Below are 20,969 nucleotides of genomic sequence, written 5' to 3'. Positions count from 1 at the left end.
TTTTTTCCTGCTATGTATAAGTACTGGGGTGACATTTAAATGCCACTGGTACAACAAAATATCAGCTAGGACTTCAAATGGTGGTGGGAAAATCTAAAACACCATATGATGTGTGAAGTAGTTACGTAGAGAAACATGATGTGTGGAGCAATAAAAGGGTTAATCAATTGTCTATAAGCACCAATTACATTGATTGATGCCATAAAAATAACTAATTAATAAAAATCAGTATTACATTGATTAATTTTCCAAAAAAATATAGTGTTTTTAATTAGTCCAATTATCCAATAATCAAAAGTATGGTTAAATTTATTAATGTTACAAAAATAATCAAATAGCAAAAATCACTCTTTATAATCCTTACAGTTTTCGATCATGTAAATAAATATCCAGTAATCAAAAGAGTGTCATTATGATCTTTTATTATTTTTTATTACTTCAAGCTTGTTCAGTAAAACTGATTAGTGTCATGAGTTGTGAAAATAATCAACTATTGAACTAATTTTTGCATTTGAACTTTATCCAAAATTTGAAAAATGGTTAAGAGGTAAAAGGTTTGAATTTAGAATAGTATTTAAAGGAGACATAATATATACAGAATGAAAAACAAAAATAAATCTGATTGAAGATGGAATCAATGAAGCTATTGAAGATGCACATAGAGATTAAAGCAATAAGACTGAAGTACATATAGACTATACTGATCTAATTTAACAGTAAAAATGATATTAATGTAATAAAAAAATACATAAAAAAGTACAAAAAGGCTGTAATGATAAAAACAAATGAGTTAATGACAAAATAAAACATGGAAAACATATTCATAAATGCAAAACTAAACCTCTTTCTGAATTTGTTTAAATATTCCAACCTAAAACATCAACTATCACAAACCACAATTGGAGAACCTAATTGCTCTACATCTATTACCACTACTGTCGTCTATTTGTTACTAGAGGGCCTTCCTGGACTACTCCAGCCATGTTAATACCATATTTAGAACCAAACTTAACCTAACAGCTGAGAGTCATGACTACCACTAACAGTTTCAAAGTGACACACCATCTGGAAATATGCAGATAAAATTCTGTAACAGGCTAGAGAAAATATTTGTAGTTGAGCTTGCAAAAGATTTGAAAAGCTTTCCTAGTTATCTTATCTGGATGCTCTTCATGAAGTGGTGAATTTGTTGGCACATTACAAGCTTATAAATTCACATATAAGATGATGATATATGAATTATGCTGAAACAAAGTAGGTTTATATCTTTACAGAAAGCTCTGCAGTTGGTGTTAGAACTTGAATTTATTAAATTGGAAAAAAAAATTAAAAAGTATTATTTAAATGTTACATGATCATCAAATTAGGTAGTATAAAACATGTTTACCTCTTATGATACTCTTGAAGAACTAAAAGGATTAGTCAGGTTACTAATCACAGAAACTGGAAAGAATCCACAAGACAATAAATGTTTCAACATTAATTTGGAAGGACCTATTCCAAGATACTGCACACAAAAAAACCTATAGAAAATATGAACTCATCCCAAAGGATACCAGAAAAAGTGAACTGTTAAAGATGTGAGAAACATACAGCTGTTCAGACTCCACGAAGACAATAATCTAGGGATTACTATTCAAGCCAAATCAAACCAAAGGAGAAAAAAAAAGATTCATTATTTAAAGAAACCAGCCCATGAGTTTCCAGATTTATTGATGGGAAGTCTTGTAGTATGTTCACTGTTCTAAAACACCTTGTGTAGAATGAAGTACCCTAACATTTCCAAGATCTTTCTTTGACTTAAGTGCATTATTCCATGATCTATTCTTGTTACTTATTATTATTACTACTACTATTATTACCTATATGTGAAATTGTAAAGCATTAATTCTGTATTATTTAACAAGGTAAGCTGTATGTTAAGAATCATAGTTTGCTTAAATGCATTATTGCAAACTATCAATATGATCAGTCATGCAATTGTAAACTTACCAACAGTTTATTAAAGCACACACAACAATGACAGTTTACCCATTTATTAATGATACTACATACCAATTGCACCTTTTAATTTAAATCACAAAACAACACTACAAATTTTTACAAATGTTTTTATATTCTGACATTTTATGCAAACTATTGTAAAATGAAATTGTTTTTCGTTTGTTTTTTTACAAGTACTTCTCACATGTCAAACATTTATTACAGTAACAATTCTAGATGAACATACATGCATAAAAACTTAGAAAACTTTAAACTGCTAGCCAAACATTGCAGTAAATTTACACTACTGACAAAACAACTGCAAATATTTACAAGATCAACCATAATGCATCACATTATTTTTGCACGTGCTTTGAAAATTTGCACATCAAGTTCATTTGCATCAAAAGTATTGAAATCTTTCAGTTAATGTGACTGACTGTATGTTCATCAATCAATCACACTGTTCAAAATACTTAAGATTTATGCAAGTTTTGTTCCTTTATACAATCTTCAGATTACACTTATAAAAAACTCAGTTATAAAGTCTACTTATACATACAGGATGTTTCATGCATGGAATCTTCCTTGTTGATAAAACATCCCCAATGTTTGTACTTGCATTATATCCTTATTGCATAAGAATTTACAATTGCTCTCACAGTGGTTGCAGTAAATATTACAAACATGAATTTTATTGCATCAAAACAAGTTCATCTCTGACTGAAGCTCCAATACTTCAGTCACCCAGATGACTTCCACTTACTAAAGAGATCAAGGCTTTCAGAGAGATACAAGCTAAGAATGAACAAGAAGTAACAAAACTATATGCTAGTCCTTGGATATCACTTATTGTACTTGCAAAGAAGAGTGATGGATTCATAAAGTTCTACATGGACTACTGGAGAATAAATGAAGTCACAAAAAAAATGCCTTGCTACTGCCAAGGACTGACTGTAATTTGGACACAATCTAGATCAAAATGGTTTTAAACACTGGAACATAAAAGCAGATATTTTCAAGTTCAAGTCAATAATGAAGAAAGTAGATTGTGACAATTTTTCATATTACCATTTGGACTATATAACCTGCCTGCAAAGTTTCAACAATTCAAGGACTGACTGTAATTTGGACACAATCTAGATCAAAATGGTATTAAACACTGGAACATAAAAGCAGATATTTTCAAGTTCAAGTCAATAATGAAGAAAGTAGATTGTGACAATTTTTCATATTACCATTTGGACTATATAACCTGCCTGCAAAGTTTCAACAATTAACTGTACTGCTACAGGTTTGGTCAAACTGATTGAGTTCACATCAATGGAGAACTCATTACAGCTTCCATATTATAACTTTTAACACAGTGGATGTATCTAAACAAAATTTTGAAAACTTTCAGTAAACATTACAAGTCTTTTGTACACAAAAAATCATATTTTATAATAAAGAATTTTTACTAAAGATTTATCCTGGAATACACTAAGTCTTTTTCTTTCTTTTTTTTTTTTTTTACTAGTCTGAGTTGAAAGTGATTTTCACATTTAAATTTAAAATAGTTTTCTTCATCTCAAAAATATAAAATTTCATTTTTCATAATTTCTAAGACTTCCTAAGCAAATATCAAACGTTTTTCAATAAACTTTAAATTTTATGTTTTCTCTCCCCTAACTCTATTAAAAGGTTTGTCAATTTCACTGGCTTCTTAACCAGGAGACAAAAATTCAAAATTCAAAATTACAAGTTTTTTTCTTTTTTAGAATGACAACAAATTGTAATATGAACCTACATTTGTTTATCATAAATAGCTTTAAACTCGCAACATTGCACATCTACTTATACTTAAATCATATTGTTTCATTTGAAACATCTAATATTTTCACCATATAAGTTACATATCTTTTGAAAAACATGAAGCTCATATTACACTATTAGATTACATCACATACAACATGCTTGCAAGTGTATACTCCTTAAAATTTCTTATCATTATTCTTTAGTTTACCTAATCTAGCTAAAAAGTTTCCAATTTTTACCTTTTAGTTTCTTTTACAATAAAAGGAAAAGAATACACATAATAGAAAGTAAATCAGCACTTACTTGAGCTTTCACTATTTTTGCTGTTGAGTTTTAAGAATATTTAACCTTATTTTTTTATACTAATGGCACAACTGCAGTAAACACTTTTTAATTAAATAAATAATGCACCAAAGAACACAAAATAAAAAGCAGACAGTGTCCCATAACTGTCACAATTTTTTTAGGATTTCTAACTATGTGACAAAACCTATTAAAACTTCATTTACACTGACTGATGTGCTTCTCATGAGTGAAGATCTATCCAACCTTTGAAGCTCCTTGACTGAAGAAATCAGCGTGTGTCTCTGAATTGAGGATATTAAGTAAATCCCTCTCAACATTTACTCCTTCAAGAAATTCAAAGTAATATGGAAAATAACCCTCTACCCCTGTGGAAGAAAAAAAGAAGACAATGAATGAAAAATGATAGGCCAAGGTACAGGAATGGTAAAAGATGGTGACTGTAGATCAGTGTGTTCCATTAATGATCATTTTATAATTAAGAGTTTTCATTTTGTTTTCATTATCATTTCTTTTCTTATTCATGAAAAAAAGAGAGAAAACTTCAGCATCCACCAACCCCAATTACCATGAAGCCCTAAAACAGGATTGATACACTTTCAAACTAGTACAGCACAGCTATGTCAGAGTTTTGTGGGAACCGTACCATTACACCAATACTAAACAATATCCAAACACCTGTTAAAGATGTCCAATATTACCACTCAAATGACCCTATCCACACAGGACTAGCTGAATGATTAAGGAAGGGGAGCACCTCAATGCTAGATGTCTAAAGAAATTCAAGGCCAAGGTCATTTGTTGCAATGTTCCTCACACCAATTAACCACAAGGATCTGGTCTCCTCCCCTTCGCAGCTTGCTACAGGTGTCAAACACATGGGTGGGTGTTTGGATCCCAGAGCAAGTAAACTGTAAAGACAAAACCTTTCCTACAAAGTCCCCTCATAACACAAAGGAATCCACATCTATGGGTATGAGATATGATGATCTATGTACAACAGACTTGTACTGTTTATAAAAGCTTGCCAGACTTCATGAATATACACTTTTTAAATTCATATGTTTAGGTTATAGGTACAATGTAAAAACTGGTTTACTTTGGGGGAGAATTTGCAACAATTCTTTTGTACATTTAACATCTATTCCAGAAACACAAACTATTCATAACCTCTATATGTTTTGCTCCAAAATAAATAAATATTAAGCATGGTGGTGGAAGAGAAGAGGCAGCAACTGTATATAAAATGGTACACATGTATTTGTGACAAACCCTGACATCTACTGGAAGCAAGATAACAGTACAAGTCTTACATAATGTTGATTTTTAACAATCTTTGAAATCATTGAGTAAAATTCCCAAAATAAACTACATGGAAGTTCATTTTTCACTAATATCATTAAACTTATCAACATGGGTCAAAAGTCATGTCACTGAGTTTGCTCACTTGCATCCAAAATTTTATTCCACTACTATTTAATGAATGTAAGTTTGAAAGCAAAGTGTAGAATACAATTCAAATTTTGGTATTACACATGAGTTAATTTTTCAGTTTAAAAAGTATATATATAACACCTAAATATTGATTATTGTACATCATGTGGTATGAAGAATGCAGCATTGGTTCAAATTAGATGTTTGTGATGCCCAAATACAAAGCCTACAGTTTCTTACAAATTACCGTGTTTCTCCGATAATAAGACCTACCCGTAAAATAAGACCTAGTGTGATTTTTGGGGATAGTTTTAATATAAGCCCTACCCTTAAAATAAGCCCTAGTTAAGAGTGGCAGGAAGAGGAAAGAAATAATCAAAAATTAATTTATTAATTAGTTTAATAGTTAGTTAATTAGTTTGTTTAAGTATTAATCAGTTAGTTTAATAGTTTAATAATAGTTTATTTTAAATGGTTAGTTTAATAGTTTTACTTTGTAACTTCATTTTTTTAATATATCAAAATAAGACATCCCCTGAAAATAAGCCCTAGTGTCATATTTTGGAGTGAAAATTAATATAAGCCCTGTCTTATTTTCGGAGAAACACGGTAGATACACAAATTACCAATACTGATAAGCTAAAAGGTAAAATAAGAACCTTCTCTTATTTCTATTTTCTGAAATATTACTAAATTTATAGAATCAATCAAGGTGGTCCTGCCCACCACTTTAATTTTTGAAAATTAATATGTACACCTACTTCATCCAGCAATGTGTTTTAACCAATAAAAAGCTCAAAATGTCCCCTTAGTGATTTTCTCAGCCTCATTAAAACAGTTGAGCTGCAAATAGATGTTAGCAAATTCAGAATTTCATACTATTTTTTAGACCCAAATACTAAGTTTGATAAATTACCTTGTAATTCTGTGGTATTGATATAGTAATTTGTAATTTTTAGGTATTTCAAAATATATAAATAGAACCTAAAACAAAGTTACTTTGTAATTGTCAGCTGATTGCTAGAGGACATAAAACTAAGTTCAATATACAGGCAGTGGGCAAAGCACAAGCAGTCCATTGTGTACGTGGCTTTGTGCTTAACAAAAAACAAACATGCCATGTGAGAGTTACCAGCATATAGCTATGTCAAATTTTGAATTTAAAAACTAGAGTGAAGACAACTAGACAATAGCACCTAAAACCAATTTTTTAATTTTTTGGTTTGGTTTGTTTTAAATTTCATGCAAAGAAAAATAAATTTAAAAACTTATTTTAAATAGTAATAATGTATATATGTGTATATATATATAATGTATTATAACTGAAATATGACTGTATTTTACAAAATACTGGTCCACTAAAATATAGGTCACTTTGTAATGGTCAATTTTATATTCTAAGATATGGTAACATGAATGCATGTGAGCCTCATTATTTTAACTTCTGTAATATTAGCCAGGCAGGTCTGAGAGGTCAATACAATAAAATATATAACATACAATTTTTCAAGATTTAAACAACTTAGACTAAACACTCATGTTTAGCTGTTATAATTTGTACTCATACTTCAATGAAAAAGAAAGCATAATTTAAGATGTTTATTTCCTAACTTTTATGGTGGTCATGAGCCAGATCAACTCACCTAAATCCATATAGGGATTCAATAGTGAAAGTAGTAGATAAAATATAAAGTTTTTCTTAAAAAACATTTAATAATTACTTGAAAGTTATAAAAATTCTGCATATAAAATTTTAAAATTTTGTGATACTTAAAAGTATTTTTAATCTTAAAATCAAAATTACTTTGCATGTTGGGTAGTCAACATTCAAAAATAAAAAAGGCATGAGAAAAACGTTACTTAAAAAATTTGAGAACTTGATAAAAAAATTGATATTGTGTGTACAAAGGTCTTGTAATGATTACTGATAATATGCAAACCTCTGTGAAGATACACCTATCATTTTAGAAGTTATAGCATAAAAATTATGAAAAGCACAAAATGATAAGGAGATTGGTTTATGGAACCAAGCCAGTGGTGAAAGAATTAATTAACTGACTAATTTTTACATAGAGCCTTTTGTAAAACAAATAGCTTGTAAGATAAAAAAATATTACCTCACAAAACATATCATGAAGCATTAATTTATAATGCTTATTGTTATTGTTCCTTTAATATAAAGCTACACAATGGACAATATCCATGATGCAATGTCCACTATGAAGAACTGAACCTTTTAAACATACAGCTGACCCACTCAGGTGGGAGGCATTCCCAACAGTGGGATCAAGTTACTTCAAAATACTTTAAGAATCTAAAATTACATATTACACAAACTAGGCTTACCCTAATACATGGATCTTCAATTTTCTCAATCACCTTCCATGGACTGTACTCACCACTTCGATAAGACAGTAACTGAGAGAAGTCAAAAGGTACATGACCTTCAGTGAAGAGCTCTGTTAAAGCACACCTGTAACCATAAAATATCAAATCAATTTTGCATATTTTGTTGATAGAACTGCATGTGAAGTTTTAGTCCCTGATGCAAATCAGTTATTTTATTTTAACATACACTAATAGAGACTGTTAATTATATAAAGATTAACAATGTTTGCATATAAATAAAATCTACAACAATGGATCTATATTTTTATGGATAACATAAAAAAGCCTCAAATAATGATTCCTTAAGTCTAATTACACCCATGACACAAATAAAATTCCAAATCACAAATACTTTTGGTAATGAAATACACTCAAATGCATTGCTCTAATGAATGCAATACAGAATGCAAAGATAAAAGAGAATTTTCTCCACCAGTGTTTCTGATTACCAATGTAGCCAGATATAGTAGCAGAATGCCAGAAAGGAATGAATATGTGCATATTTGGTAAGATCCTTTTCTTAACATACTGGTGATAATCACCATTCAACAAATGTAAACCTCTTTTGTTGAGTGCAAGTTTTTTCATAGATACAGTTGTTCAACAATAAGTGATAATTAAGTGTGAAGGTCACAAAGAGGTTACAGATCTAAACTCAAATGGTAATATGATTATCGTAACAAAAATCAGAAAATATTAATGACAATAATGGTACAGAGAGTTTAAGAAAGTAAACTTTGTAACATTTATCAATGACTTCATTACTACATACAAAATGGATGTCTAATGCTTTAGAAAGTTCTTGCTGGTTCAGTACACTAGATTTGATCTCTAGCAAATTAAACTGGATGGTATGAGAAGGTCTAAAATTGTGTTTAGCATTTGGGAATTACATACGACAACTTATAGATTTTGAGTAAGTATACTTTGAGTAGGTACCACTTTCCAATGAGTTGCATCTTGTAAGGTATGAAAAGGTCCTGTAAAATGATGATAAAAGAAGGTAAGAAGTGTAGAGAACAGCAATTTGAGGTAATCTATAGCATGCAACAAAAAATGTGAGAGGTTGTTCATACATCAGCCTAAACAACTTCCCCCAACGGTTGTTGAAAGTGAGCAGCCAAAGAGTGCACAAATTGCAAACTTTATATATAAGGACACTTGCAAGCATCAATGTTCATCCTCATTCAATAAAGAATATTCTAAACAAATCAGTGGACAAAGCTACAAAGTAAGGGTTATGGAAGAAAGATAATAAATGGAAGAAGGAATCCAAGGAGTATGAAAAAAATGGGGTCAGGAATGACAAAAGAAGAGAGTATGGGCTAAATAACATTTTTATTCTCACTCAAATCCTGATTGCTTCTTCTGTCTTGTTTAAGTAGTGGCAATCAGGATTTGAGAGAGAATAAAAATAAGAAGGAAGGGGTGTAGGTGTGAATATACTTTCACCCTCATGTGCAACAAACATTTTGGAGAGAAGAGTGTAATTAGGACAAAGGGCATACGAATGGTGAAAAAGAATGAACAAAAAATTCATGTCAAAATGTTAGAACATTACTGAGTAAAGGAAAACAGTGGAAGAAAGAGGTTTTACAGAGATATGGCATGAGAAGCATGAAGCCAAAGGTTTAAAGAGAGGGAGAGTAAAGGCATGGCAAACAAAATTCAAGTACCAATTTAGAAAGCAAGAAAGATTACAAAGACAAAGGAGGTGAAAGAAATAAAAGAGGATAGAGAGGACTGGGAAGTGAAAAAAACAATAAAAGGAAAACTGGAAAGTAGTAGAGAAAACTTCCTGCTCATTTGCATCTGCTCAATATCAATAACTTATGGTAAACAAAAAATGACATGAAGAATTCAGAGAGATAGAAACAGAAGAATGAGAATGGAAGAAAGAACAATGCAGTGACCTACTGTGAACAATACAGCAATTTCACTGATATAAGAAGAGGGTTGGTTGGTTTTGGATTTCGCTTAAAGCTACACAAGGGTTTCCTACTATGCACCAGCCATCTCTAATTTTGTGGTGATAGCCTACAAAGATGGCAGCTAGTCAACACTATCCTCTGCCAACTATTGGGCTATTTGTTTTCTATCAATAAATAATGGGACTGACTATTACATTATAACACTCCTACAGCTGATAGGGCAAGCATGTTTGATGTGTATGAGGAGGAAGCATAGACAAAAAAGGATGAGAAATAAAAATGGTTACATGTGTAGAGAGTGCAAACAAAACCCATACATGAAGTTGGAGTGATGACATGGCTGGAATAAAGAGAGAAGTACAGGACTGAAGAAGAGAGTGGGAAAGTGGAAGGGGTAGACTACAAAAAATTCAACAGAGAAAATTATGTTTAAGCTGGCCAATAGGGCATTATACTAATTACTCAATATGAGAAATCTCAAATAAGGGCTAGAACTTGAGGGGAAGATGAGAAGGTGGTGGCATAAAGAAATAGGCATACCATTCCTGATTGAATGCAACCATTGCTATAGCCACTGAAAAACCTGAGGATCAAGAGACAACTGAAGGGAAGTTTTTTTAGGCCTTGAGAGATTATCTGTGACAAGATTCAAGGTTCTCAGAATGTGAAATGTTCCCAAACAGACTAGTAGAGTCTGGGCCCAAAAGGAAAGGTCAAGACAAAGAGAGCAAGGCTTAGTGTCTCTTTAGCAACTGATACAGGATACCAAAGATGAGTTGCCTGAATAAATCATTACTAAATAACCTAGTGCAACAGTAAGAAGTGATACAAAGCTTAACCAACCACTAACAGCACCAACACATTGATACTATGAGGTTGATTCATCTGGAAACCAAACAGGAAATCTCAAATGAGTTGAGATAAGCACCTCACCCTATCAGGGAAGCATCTATAAACAGACAGAGACCCAGAGAAAAGGAACACCTTCTACAGTATTGTGTTCTGCTGAGCCACCAGGTGATATCAGTGTACAAAAAAGAAGTGGATGAAGGAGGGGAAGGAATTCCAATAAAGGTTCCATTAAATGTACAGTGTCCATTTCAACAAAGGCATGTGAGCACAACCCAAAGGAGTAAGGAATTCCATGGAAACCTAAGTCCTTAAAACAGAGAGAGCATCCTGCACAGGAAGAGGAGGAGAAGATGGATCAGTGGAAATTATCACCAACTAAACATGAGGGGCCACCTCCTGGAGGAAAAGGAGAGAATGGTTACAGGAGGCCATCTGAGACAGAGATAAAAGAAGCCAGTTATGCATATAATGATGAAAGTGCAATCCAAAACTGTGCATGTGATGAGTAAAAGCATACACTACTCAACATAAAATGTAAAGGGTTGATGAAAGGCCAAAAGGGAAAGTGTAGAATTGATAAACCTAACTTTCATTAATAAATTAAAAATAAAGGTTTGATGCAGGTGAGATAGGAACATGATGATAAACATCTGAGACATCTACTTTGGTTATACAAAGCTCTGTAGCAGAAAACCACTGAAGAATGAAAAGAGTCTCATTAATAAACCAAAGAAGGTTGAGATGTGTAAGATTTAGGATCAGATGTTTGGTTTATTTTGAATATCATGCAAAGCTACACGAGGGCTATCTGCGCCAGCTGTCCGTAATTTAGCAGTGTAAGACTAGAGGGAAGGCAGCTAGTCATCACCACCCACTGGCAATTCTTGAGCTACTCTTTTACCAATAAATAGTGGAATTGACCATTACATTATAATGTCCCCACAACTAAAAGGGTGAGTATGTTTGGTGTGACAGGGATTCAAACCTGCAACCCTCAGACTACAAGTCTAGTGCCTAAACCACCTGGCCATGCTAGGCTGAAAGAGTTAAAGAAAAACTATATCTGTAGTATGAAGCAAAACGTTAAAAAACTAGTATGGAAAAACAAACATATCTGTGTAGTATTACTGCCAATCAAAAAGTGATTAATGAGTGCAAATTTGGAGAGGGTACTGGTTACAGTTGTGCAAGTGTTGCACTCCTATTGATGGAAAGCTGCTGCATAATCATTTACATGTTGATATGCAGAAGCAGGAGGCAAAACACTAGTATCAAGCATTGAAAACTGTGTTGATAGAAAGTAGTAATAATCAAAAAATGATGTAAGATATTGTGTGGGAAGCAATGACATCATCTGAACTTATCTGTAGAGTGGAATCATTTTGAACATAAGCAAAAATGTTATTGGAAATTTACAGAGAACAACCTAAACTGCACAAATCTTCCAGCAGTCAACAGCAGATTGGAAATTGTATATTTTCACTGAATGCAGATATTAGTGAATCTGTTGTCTCACACCGAAAATCATTTTAATGTTGTTGAATCAATCTGACCAGTTTTCAGTTATATTTAGATAAACAGCAGCATGTTTTATGCTATTTTATATTCAGATCATGGAAATTGAAATCTTTCAGTTTATCTAATCTGCTTAAAGAGTTTAAAAGTCCATATCTTTTCAATCTTACAGCAGTCCCTACTATGCAGGAAGTCCTCAAGTAACCAGTATCACCTGCCTTATGAGAGATGTGTAAAAGAAAATCTTTCTAACAACCTTCATACCAGATGACTACAAAAGGATCTACAGATTAAATATTTGTTTCTCCTAAAAGGTAGAGATATGAAATGATAAAACACTTTGAGAAACAATCCATTTTACCCATTTTAACCTTGAAAATGGCATTAAAGATCAAAATCTCACCTTAAAAACAGTGAAAGGTCATCCACAGTAGGATGGTTCAGAGAAATGGAATGGCAAGATAAGAAAAAAACATCCATTTGTGTTAACACACAGACAGAGTTGAAAGACAACAGGAATGGGACAAGAAAAGGGTATACAATTGGACAGCCCAGCCCTGAGGACAATGGCCAGAACATATGCAAAAGGAGAGGGGAATGGACAAAACACAGATTAGGATTCTCCTGGTCAAGGTGTCACTAAAAGGCTCTAAAAAGGAGAATCATGTTGAAAGGATAAGTAGCAGAAGCCAAAAGAGAAGAAGTCTGGTGTTGAAAGTGATAAAGATATTGATGAGAGGAATGTCCAACTTATAACAAATCTAATAGGGTGGAAAGACCATCCTGTTTGGCAAAAAGGGGTAAACTGTCACCAAATTCAGAGCCCCTGTCTCAAAACAAACCATGAGGCAAACCCAATAGGAAATAAGCCCAAAATAGCAAGTCCAGTGCATGAAAGCAGTCCTGAAACAGGTGTCCCCTTGATGGATGACAGAAGAAACAACTGTGCACTTGTTGGAGTGATTCATGAACAAACAGCACACAAGAAAAGGAAAGAAAGGGAAAAATAACTAACAAATGGCAAAAACATCCAGAGATGTGGATGTGGAGTTAATGTTCCTCCAGAGGCCACTCACCAACAGACTAGGATCTGTGAACAAATGGCCAGGGGGAAGCAAGGCAAGAGAATGTCCCCTGTTGTGTTGGCACAGTTAAGCCACCAAGAAAACACCTCAAGGAGAGGAAAAGAGAGGTTCACACTTGAACACAAGAAATGTTATACTGGTAAAGGCATATGTGCATGTAACCTAAATGAATGAGTGATTCAAGGGAAGTTAAAGTTCCCAAAAGTAAAAGAACTTCATGCACAAGATATGAAAGAGAAGCACAAACCATGGTAATAAGACATTCCCTTGCTTGTAATGAAAATGAAGATGGAAGTTAAAGAACATGCCATATGTACTAAATTTTGGACTACTTTAAAAGTTTGACAATCTAGCCTAAATGAGCAATGTCCAGCAGAATAATGCAAAGAAGGAGAAATATCTCACCAAGAAGGGGCAAGGAGAAGCAAGTCATCCATCTAATAATAGAACCTCAACCCCATCCACAAAGAAGGCAGGCAAATGCCACATTGTTTGATTAATGATACAAGGAGCAGATGAGATACTAAAGTAAACAGCACAGAAGTGGAGCAAAGAAAACAACTGAAAGATGGGGAGGTTGAATGTGTATAAAGATGATGAAAATGTTAACATTGGTTAACTGTTTGGGGGAAAAGAACCATTGGAGAGAAAATAAACCCTCCATACATAGTTGGAGTGTAATAAGAAATTAGTTGGGAGATGACAGATCAATAATCAGATGCTGGTTTCCAGTCTTCTTGAGGACCACAAGAAGATGAGAGCAATGACCAGGTGTAAGAGTTGTAAGAGCAAATAGTCTCTCAATGATATTTTTGACTAACAGATCTGAAACCACATCCTCAAGTAACTGAAGAAAAACATAAATGGAGAGAAGAGGAAAGGAAATGAAAGAAGGAGAGGGGATGAAGAGACAGACTGTTCCCTCTCCTAAAATTGAACAGGATGTAGATGATTTGACTAACTATTTCTCCTGTCAGGTTTCTCTATACACTTTTTTTATTTTTGAAGAAAACCCTCATTCTTTTTATCCCTACCTTGAAATGATTTTGCAGGTATATTCTTTCTTTTTCCCCTTGTGTTCTGTTTCCTCAACATAAAATCCATATTCAAGATTTTACTGTCTCTTGACGTTAGGGTCCAGTTTGACTCATTTTTCAAATAATTGCACGGCTGTACTAACATGCCTCCTCCTACTTGTATACTTTGTGTTTGTCCTGGCTAACAGTTATTCTTCATTTCCATCCCTCAGTTTTTGAAATCTCTTCTACCTTGTTGGGTGTGAACCCCTTAACTTGTATTTTCTTTAGTAGTGCCCAAATGTTACACTTTCATCTCTTTCTTACTCCCCTCCTGCATTATCTATTGTCACTTCACCTTATGTTTGAGGCACTTCATTGTACTTCTGAGAAGGGTTTTCTGGAGAGGTTTGTTCACTTCTCTTTAGCCCATACTACTAGTTCTGTTTATCTGTCCATATCTGATTCCACTGCTGTTGGGATGTAATTCTTTTCTATTTAATACACGTCTTCTTTCCCCATATTTTTGTGATCTACATCAAGCTGTTTTTCTCACCCAGACTTTTACAGGGATGTTTCCAACTCACTGAAGACCTAGATTGAAATATCTTAGCATCAGTCTTTATTGCCTACTATGGTTTCTCAACTTTTCTGTTCTGTTCCTTGGCCTGCTGAATTCAAGTTTCTCCTTTCCAATACAGCTTTCTGGCCTTCTACTTAGTGTCCTCTCATTTTGTGGGTCCTGCCTGTCTCTTTTTACCAACCTTCAGTCTTAACCAAACATCCTTACAAAAAAATATTTTACCTCCAATAAATATCTTTAAAATTTCCCCTAAACTTGAAATGATCAAATAACCAACCTGTTTTAGAATGTCTAAGAAAGTGTGAGCAAGTAAACAGTATTCAAACATTTGATTTTAAAACATTGTATGCTGCAATGTGGGTCTTACTTCTGCATCACCTCCAAAACCTAGGATACATTTTATAATCCCACATTGTAGCTTGTACCCTGCAATTCTTTTTTAAAAATACACAACATATTTTGTTTCATGTTAATGTGTTTTGTTTATGGCTTAAAAATTTATGGTTATAATATATATATATATTTCTTCTTTACCTAAAGGAGAAACAATCTATGTTTCTTACCCAAGAGAGAATATATCCATAGCAGCATTCAAGTCCCCTTTTTTAATCTCCTCTTCTGGTAGAACTAGATTACTAACTGTATTACTCTGCACAACATCTGAGTTTAGTGTTTTTACAAATCTCTCAGGTGCTATGTAACAGGTACGTCTACGGGACGTGTCAAAGAAATATGAAAAATCTGCTGGATTGTCCTAGGAAATCAAAATCCAAGACATACATATAGCTCACTTAAATTATTTTATAGTCTAGAAACAAAGGAATATATATGTTGTGTACTGTTAGTTGAGATTTACAACATTTTACACATCAAAATAACCAATATAAAACAATGCTGCCTTTGTATAAGTACCATACAAATTTCATTATATAAGACATTTTTCTAAACATCAATAATTTAATAAAATCCAAAAACACACCTCTGGCAAGTAAGTTGGCTTAAAGCTGGCAAAATCTGTCAGCAGAACCCAATTCCATCCAGTCACCATAATATTTTCTAGTTTGATGTCTCCATGGCATACCTAAATTTAATCAACTGTTTTTAAATCAAAGTTTAAATGTCAGATATTCAACCACAATAATTTTTTAAGATCTTTCATTCATCAACTACAAAAAAATTAAGTATACAATGAAATGACTGCATTCAAATATTCACGAGCAACTCGAAAACCTCAAATCAATTTTAACAAAATAAACAGTAAAAACAAAAGTAATAATTATTAGCTGTCTTAAAATCTCACAAGATTTTTCTTTGTTTGTTTTAGAATTAAGCACAAAGTCACACAATGGACTATCTTGTTCTGCCCACCACAGGTATTGAAACCCAGTTTTTAATGATGTGAGCCTGCAGACATACCATTATGCCACTAAGGGGTCTCAAAGTTCTTCCTTTTTGATTACTTTTAACACATTTCCAATGCTATCTACATATATATGCCTAAATGAGTTAGCAAAAAAGCCTTATCATAAAACAATGATAAACAGATGTAAAAAGAGGTGCAGAAAATAAACTGAGTTACCTACACTTTATGTCACTTTATTTCTCTCTTCTTTGTAAGCACAAAGCTACTCAATAGACTACTACAAATACCGAAAACTGTATTTTAACAGTCTGAGCCCTTAAACTTACTGCTGAGTCACTGGTGTGCATGCCATTTTAACTACAAAAACCAGACATGGAAAGGAAGGGAGGAAAATGTATGTCTATTTACAGATAAGCATTTAAATTTCACTTGAATTCTAAAATTATAGACTTCAAATACACACTGTGTGATAAGTTACATATGAAGAGACAGAAACCCAGAATCATGTCCTTTCATGGAAGAAAGTAGTGAATGAAAATAATAAAAGCACTTTTTCAGACATGGGAAAATATGCCCTGGTTAAAAACTGACAACTGTATCAGACAAAACAAATGAAGGGGCATTCCTATCTCAAAAAAAATCTTAACAAGGAATGTAAAAATATAGCACTATATAAAATAGCTACATGACTAACTGCAACGCAAAATGCCAGCCAAATAAAACACATCAATCAGGTAAAATGCAAATTAAAGAAACAAGTGAAAACAAATTGTAATGAGTATTCTGTCAGACTATGGAATCCAAACTATTCAATCATTTTGCTAGATATTTGAAAGTACAAAGAAGGAAGTTACAAATAACAAAATAAACAACTGATAACTTTATTAAAGTATAATAATCAAAATACTAACAAATTCATTTTTTTACTTAAAAATCCTTCAATTTATTCATCAGTAAAATCAGTTTTGTTTGTTTCCACAAATACATTTAATTTTTATATTTTCTACAGCAAATTACTGCTTTTTTTTTCAAAACAAACCTTATTAAACTTAATGACTTGAAACATTTGTTTTTTAAATCTAGCTTAGCCTATTTTAATCAGCCAGTTAAGAAATAACAGTCATCATATATCTTAGTTTTGAAATATAATATTTAAAAATTTTAATATAAGGCACCATTTTCTTAATAAAATATTTATCAATCAGTTCATAGAAAACTATTTAGTAGAAAGTTTTTTGGGTTTGTTTTTTTTTGCATTCTTGTGAAACTATAACCATAAAAATATATCACTACCAATTTTACTTCCTGATGGTACACTGTTTTACTGTTTGGATGTTTTGCTCTTTTAAAAATGCTACTTTCAAGAAGTGACTCAAAAAATAGTAGATGTGAAATTTAGAGTGCTTTGTGTTCCAGCAAATGTATTTTTCAGTCCTCTTTTAAAATATGCTTTCATTTTTCAAAGTCACTTATGTTATACTTCAACAAATGATGATGAATAGTCACAGTTGGGACAGTTTCTTAAATTGCTGATTCCATGATTTAGTACTATTAGTTAATGGTTGTAGCAATCATAAACATCTCTCCAATAGAAACCAACTGATTATTTTTATCTGTGGCATAAAAACATACTGATTCTTTTATTTAAAAATATTTCCATCTTTTACGAATTTCTTTTGAGGCAAAATTAAGTTATTTAATATACCATTAATTTTGAACATGCTAGAAATAAGTGTTTAAAATGTGTAACAATCTTTCTACTGATTATCATGATAATGACTACATGCACAGCTGATGTATTCTTCAGCACTCGTGATCACAAGCAGTAACGTACAGATGAAACGTGGTTCACTTGACAATCCATTAGAGGCACCTTTCAGAATATTTTAGTAGCACCTTAAAAAAGTTTAAAATTTTCTTTTTCCCATATAAGCAGCATATATTTCAATACTTTCCTTACTGCATCAGTAATATGAATACCAGAAAAACACTGAAAATTAAGAGCAGCATGTTCTACAATTCAGTGTCCCATTGAGACTAATAAACTGTTGGATGTTAAGCATTATCTAATAACTGAAGTTAGAAAAAATATCTCACAGATAATTCAAAATATGATAAAAATGCATTAGGTTTGGACCATTTTTTTGATAAATTGTACAGTGGTTGTGTTTTATTCCTCAAGCAAACAAACCTTTCATCAACAGTAAAGAAATATAATTGGTTATCCAAAGTAATAATTTTCTTGACTGCAAAGCATAACTCTTTTGCATATTAATAACTAACAGTTTCTGATTTCAGTAACACTCATAAATGATCTGTAACCATATTCTCACTTTTACACAAGTTCCACTTCACAGTTTCTTCAAAATTCCTATTGTTTTAAGCATGCTTATTTTTCTGATGCCAGTAGAATAGCTAGAAGTTTCTTTCCTTTTGCTACCTTATTAAATTTAAATGCTAAACAATATCTATTTCCTTTCAGATCACAAATTATTTCATTGTAATCACAAACAAAACTTTTTTTATTACATTTTAAGTCACTTGTGATAAATAATAAACACAAATGTTATCACTGAACCACTCTTCCTCTCACCAATAATAATAATCTTGTAAGACAAGTCTCAAAGATTGGTGTGTGCACTATAAATGTACTGCCTGTGAATGCCTCATTTACCAAATACTGCTAAGACAACACCTATTGGTGTTACAACTTGCATATATTACAGGACATGCTATACGTTGAAATTTGAATAAGCATTTGACAGACAAGGTTAAACTCTTCATAAAATTCTTTGGCCCCTGCAGGGAAATATTTTGAGTTACAGACAAAGCTAACTACAATACCAGTATTCACCTAGAAAAGTTATATAATTCTCTGTGATAATAGTATTGGTGTATTCTACTGAGTCTGATATTTGCTTACCTCTTCCAAAACTTCCTATTTCTATATCCAATCATTTCCATTTTTTTCTGAGAAAATGGACCTATTTGTTTAATTAAATATATGAACAATCCATAGTCAAATATTTAGTTGACCAATGGACTTGAGTATTCAGTTAAAACACTCAAAACACAATTCGATACATTTTTACAAAAATAGAAACAAGTAAAACTTTCTGAGGAAGAACATCAAACCCAATACAACCATACTAAAGTGGTTCCACAATCTAATAGGATATAGTATACCCAACAAAATATTTTTCTCTCAAGTGCTACAGATATATATAATGCTTACTTCCTTTTTCCACAAACATTATGCAAGGCTTGCACAGTCTGAGAATGAATAAAAGAGTGCTATTTCTGGCTTCATCTTCTTTCAGATTATATGCATTTCTGTCATCAAAGTCATGCATTCAATGATTTTGATATTCTCAAGCCATATAACTACTAAACTCCTCAATAACTGGTGACAGTGCACTTTCATTTTACAGAAATAACCCTGCCCTGTTTCTTTAGTACACCTTTTTCCTAGAAATAGATCTCCATCAACTGCTCCTTTTGTACACTATTTTCCTAGAGATAGCTCTGTAGAAACTGCTTCCTTTCACACCATTTTCCTAGAGTCATCCATGAATTATCTGATTCTTTGTCACACCATTTTCTAGACATAACTGTGCAGCAGCTGCTTTGTTAGAACACCATTTTCCTAGAAATAGCCCTGTACAAACTACTTATTTAGTACACCCTTTTCTAAGCAATCCTGAAAAAAACACAAGTCATTCTGTTTTCTATTACTTAAGTTTTCCAGGCAAATTCTACAACCAATGTTTTTGTAAACCTTTACCATTCATTTCACAAATGACAAAAAAACAATGTGGTTACTATATTACATTTCTAAACATCTTGAGTCAATTTAGAATAAGAAATAACCCTCAGTAATTACATTTTATTTATCTGATACTGGTTAATAAGCACAAAACTGTTTGACTTAACTTAGCACTTCATACAGATGGTTGGAAAACATCAGTCATTCTGTTTTGATTAATAAATTACATTAACAATGGTTGATTCTTATATTTTTCTATTGAACATATTCTGCAAATTTAGTCAATGTTTCAAGTGTTCTTTGATTCACATTAATTATACCTTAGAGTAAAGACAAAAAAATGTCTAAAAATAGTTAACTTTCTTTATCTGATGGGAAATGTACGACCAAATTTTATATACCACATTTCCTCACACATAGTATAATATCATATGCTTTATGTGATTTAATTTTCATTAGAAAGTAAAAAGAGATGAATTTTCTTGAAATGTGAGGTATGGACCTTCCTTGTGGTAGCATAGTAAGATGCACTAGTTTATCTTGCAAAGATAATCAAGTTGGCTACATTTTATGATTTGGTGATAATATATTTTGATGAAATAATAAATGCTTAGGTAAGTTAGAATGTAGATATAACTTTATATTTAAAGGATAGGATTGTATTTTAAAGTCTTTGGTTTGTACTGAAAACAGATAGACAAAACTTACAAACAAACCTTTTTATTGTTATTATTACTATTGAATTTTGCAAAATAAACTAAAAGTGGTTTGTTACTGGGCAGAAATATCAGTTTATTTGTGTATATGAGAAGTACAATTAATTCACAATGAAAAGACTAACATACAATTAAGAGCAGCCTTCATGAATAGCTTTTCCTTTATAGACCACTAGCTAACATACCATTCTATGTATAAATAGTGAGATGAGGGTCAGATACAATACTCACCCCCTA

The 20,969-nt window shown here is 32.2% G+C and overlaps 1 protein-coding gene across 6 annotated transcripts in view; it reads right to left on the bottom strand.

The window, feature by feature from the left end:
• Positions 1-20,969, bottom strand: part of Vps15 (vacuolar protein sorting 15) — a 199,496-nt gene that overhangs the window by 157,434 nt on the left and 21,093 nt on the right. For all 6 annotated transcript variants that reach the window (XM_076473726.1, XM_076473729.1, XM_076473730.1 and 3 more), the window contains 3 exons: positions 15,867-15,968; positions 15,451-15,641; positions 7,864-7,990 (listed from right to left, as the gene is read on the bottom strand). In XM_076473726.1, the coding sequence (XP_076329841.1) occupies positions 7,864-7,990; positions 15,451-15,641; positions 15,867-15,968 (420 nt within the window). The remainder of the gene's footprint in view (positions 1-7,863; positions 7,991-15,450; positions 15,642-15,866; positions 15,969-20,969) is intronic.

The sequence above is a fragment of the Tachypleus tridentatus genome, chromosome 12, assembly GCF_004210375.1.
Source record: "Tachypleus tridentatus isolate NWPU-2018 chromosome 12, ASM421037v1, whole genome shotgun sequence".
Taxonomy (NCBI): domain Eukaryota; kingdom Metazoa; phylum Arthropoda; class Merostomata; order Xiphosura; family Limulidae; genus Tachypleus; species Tachypleus tridentatus.
This window is presented reverse-complemented; position numbering and strand designations above follow the sequence as displayed.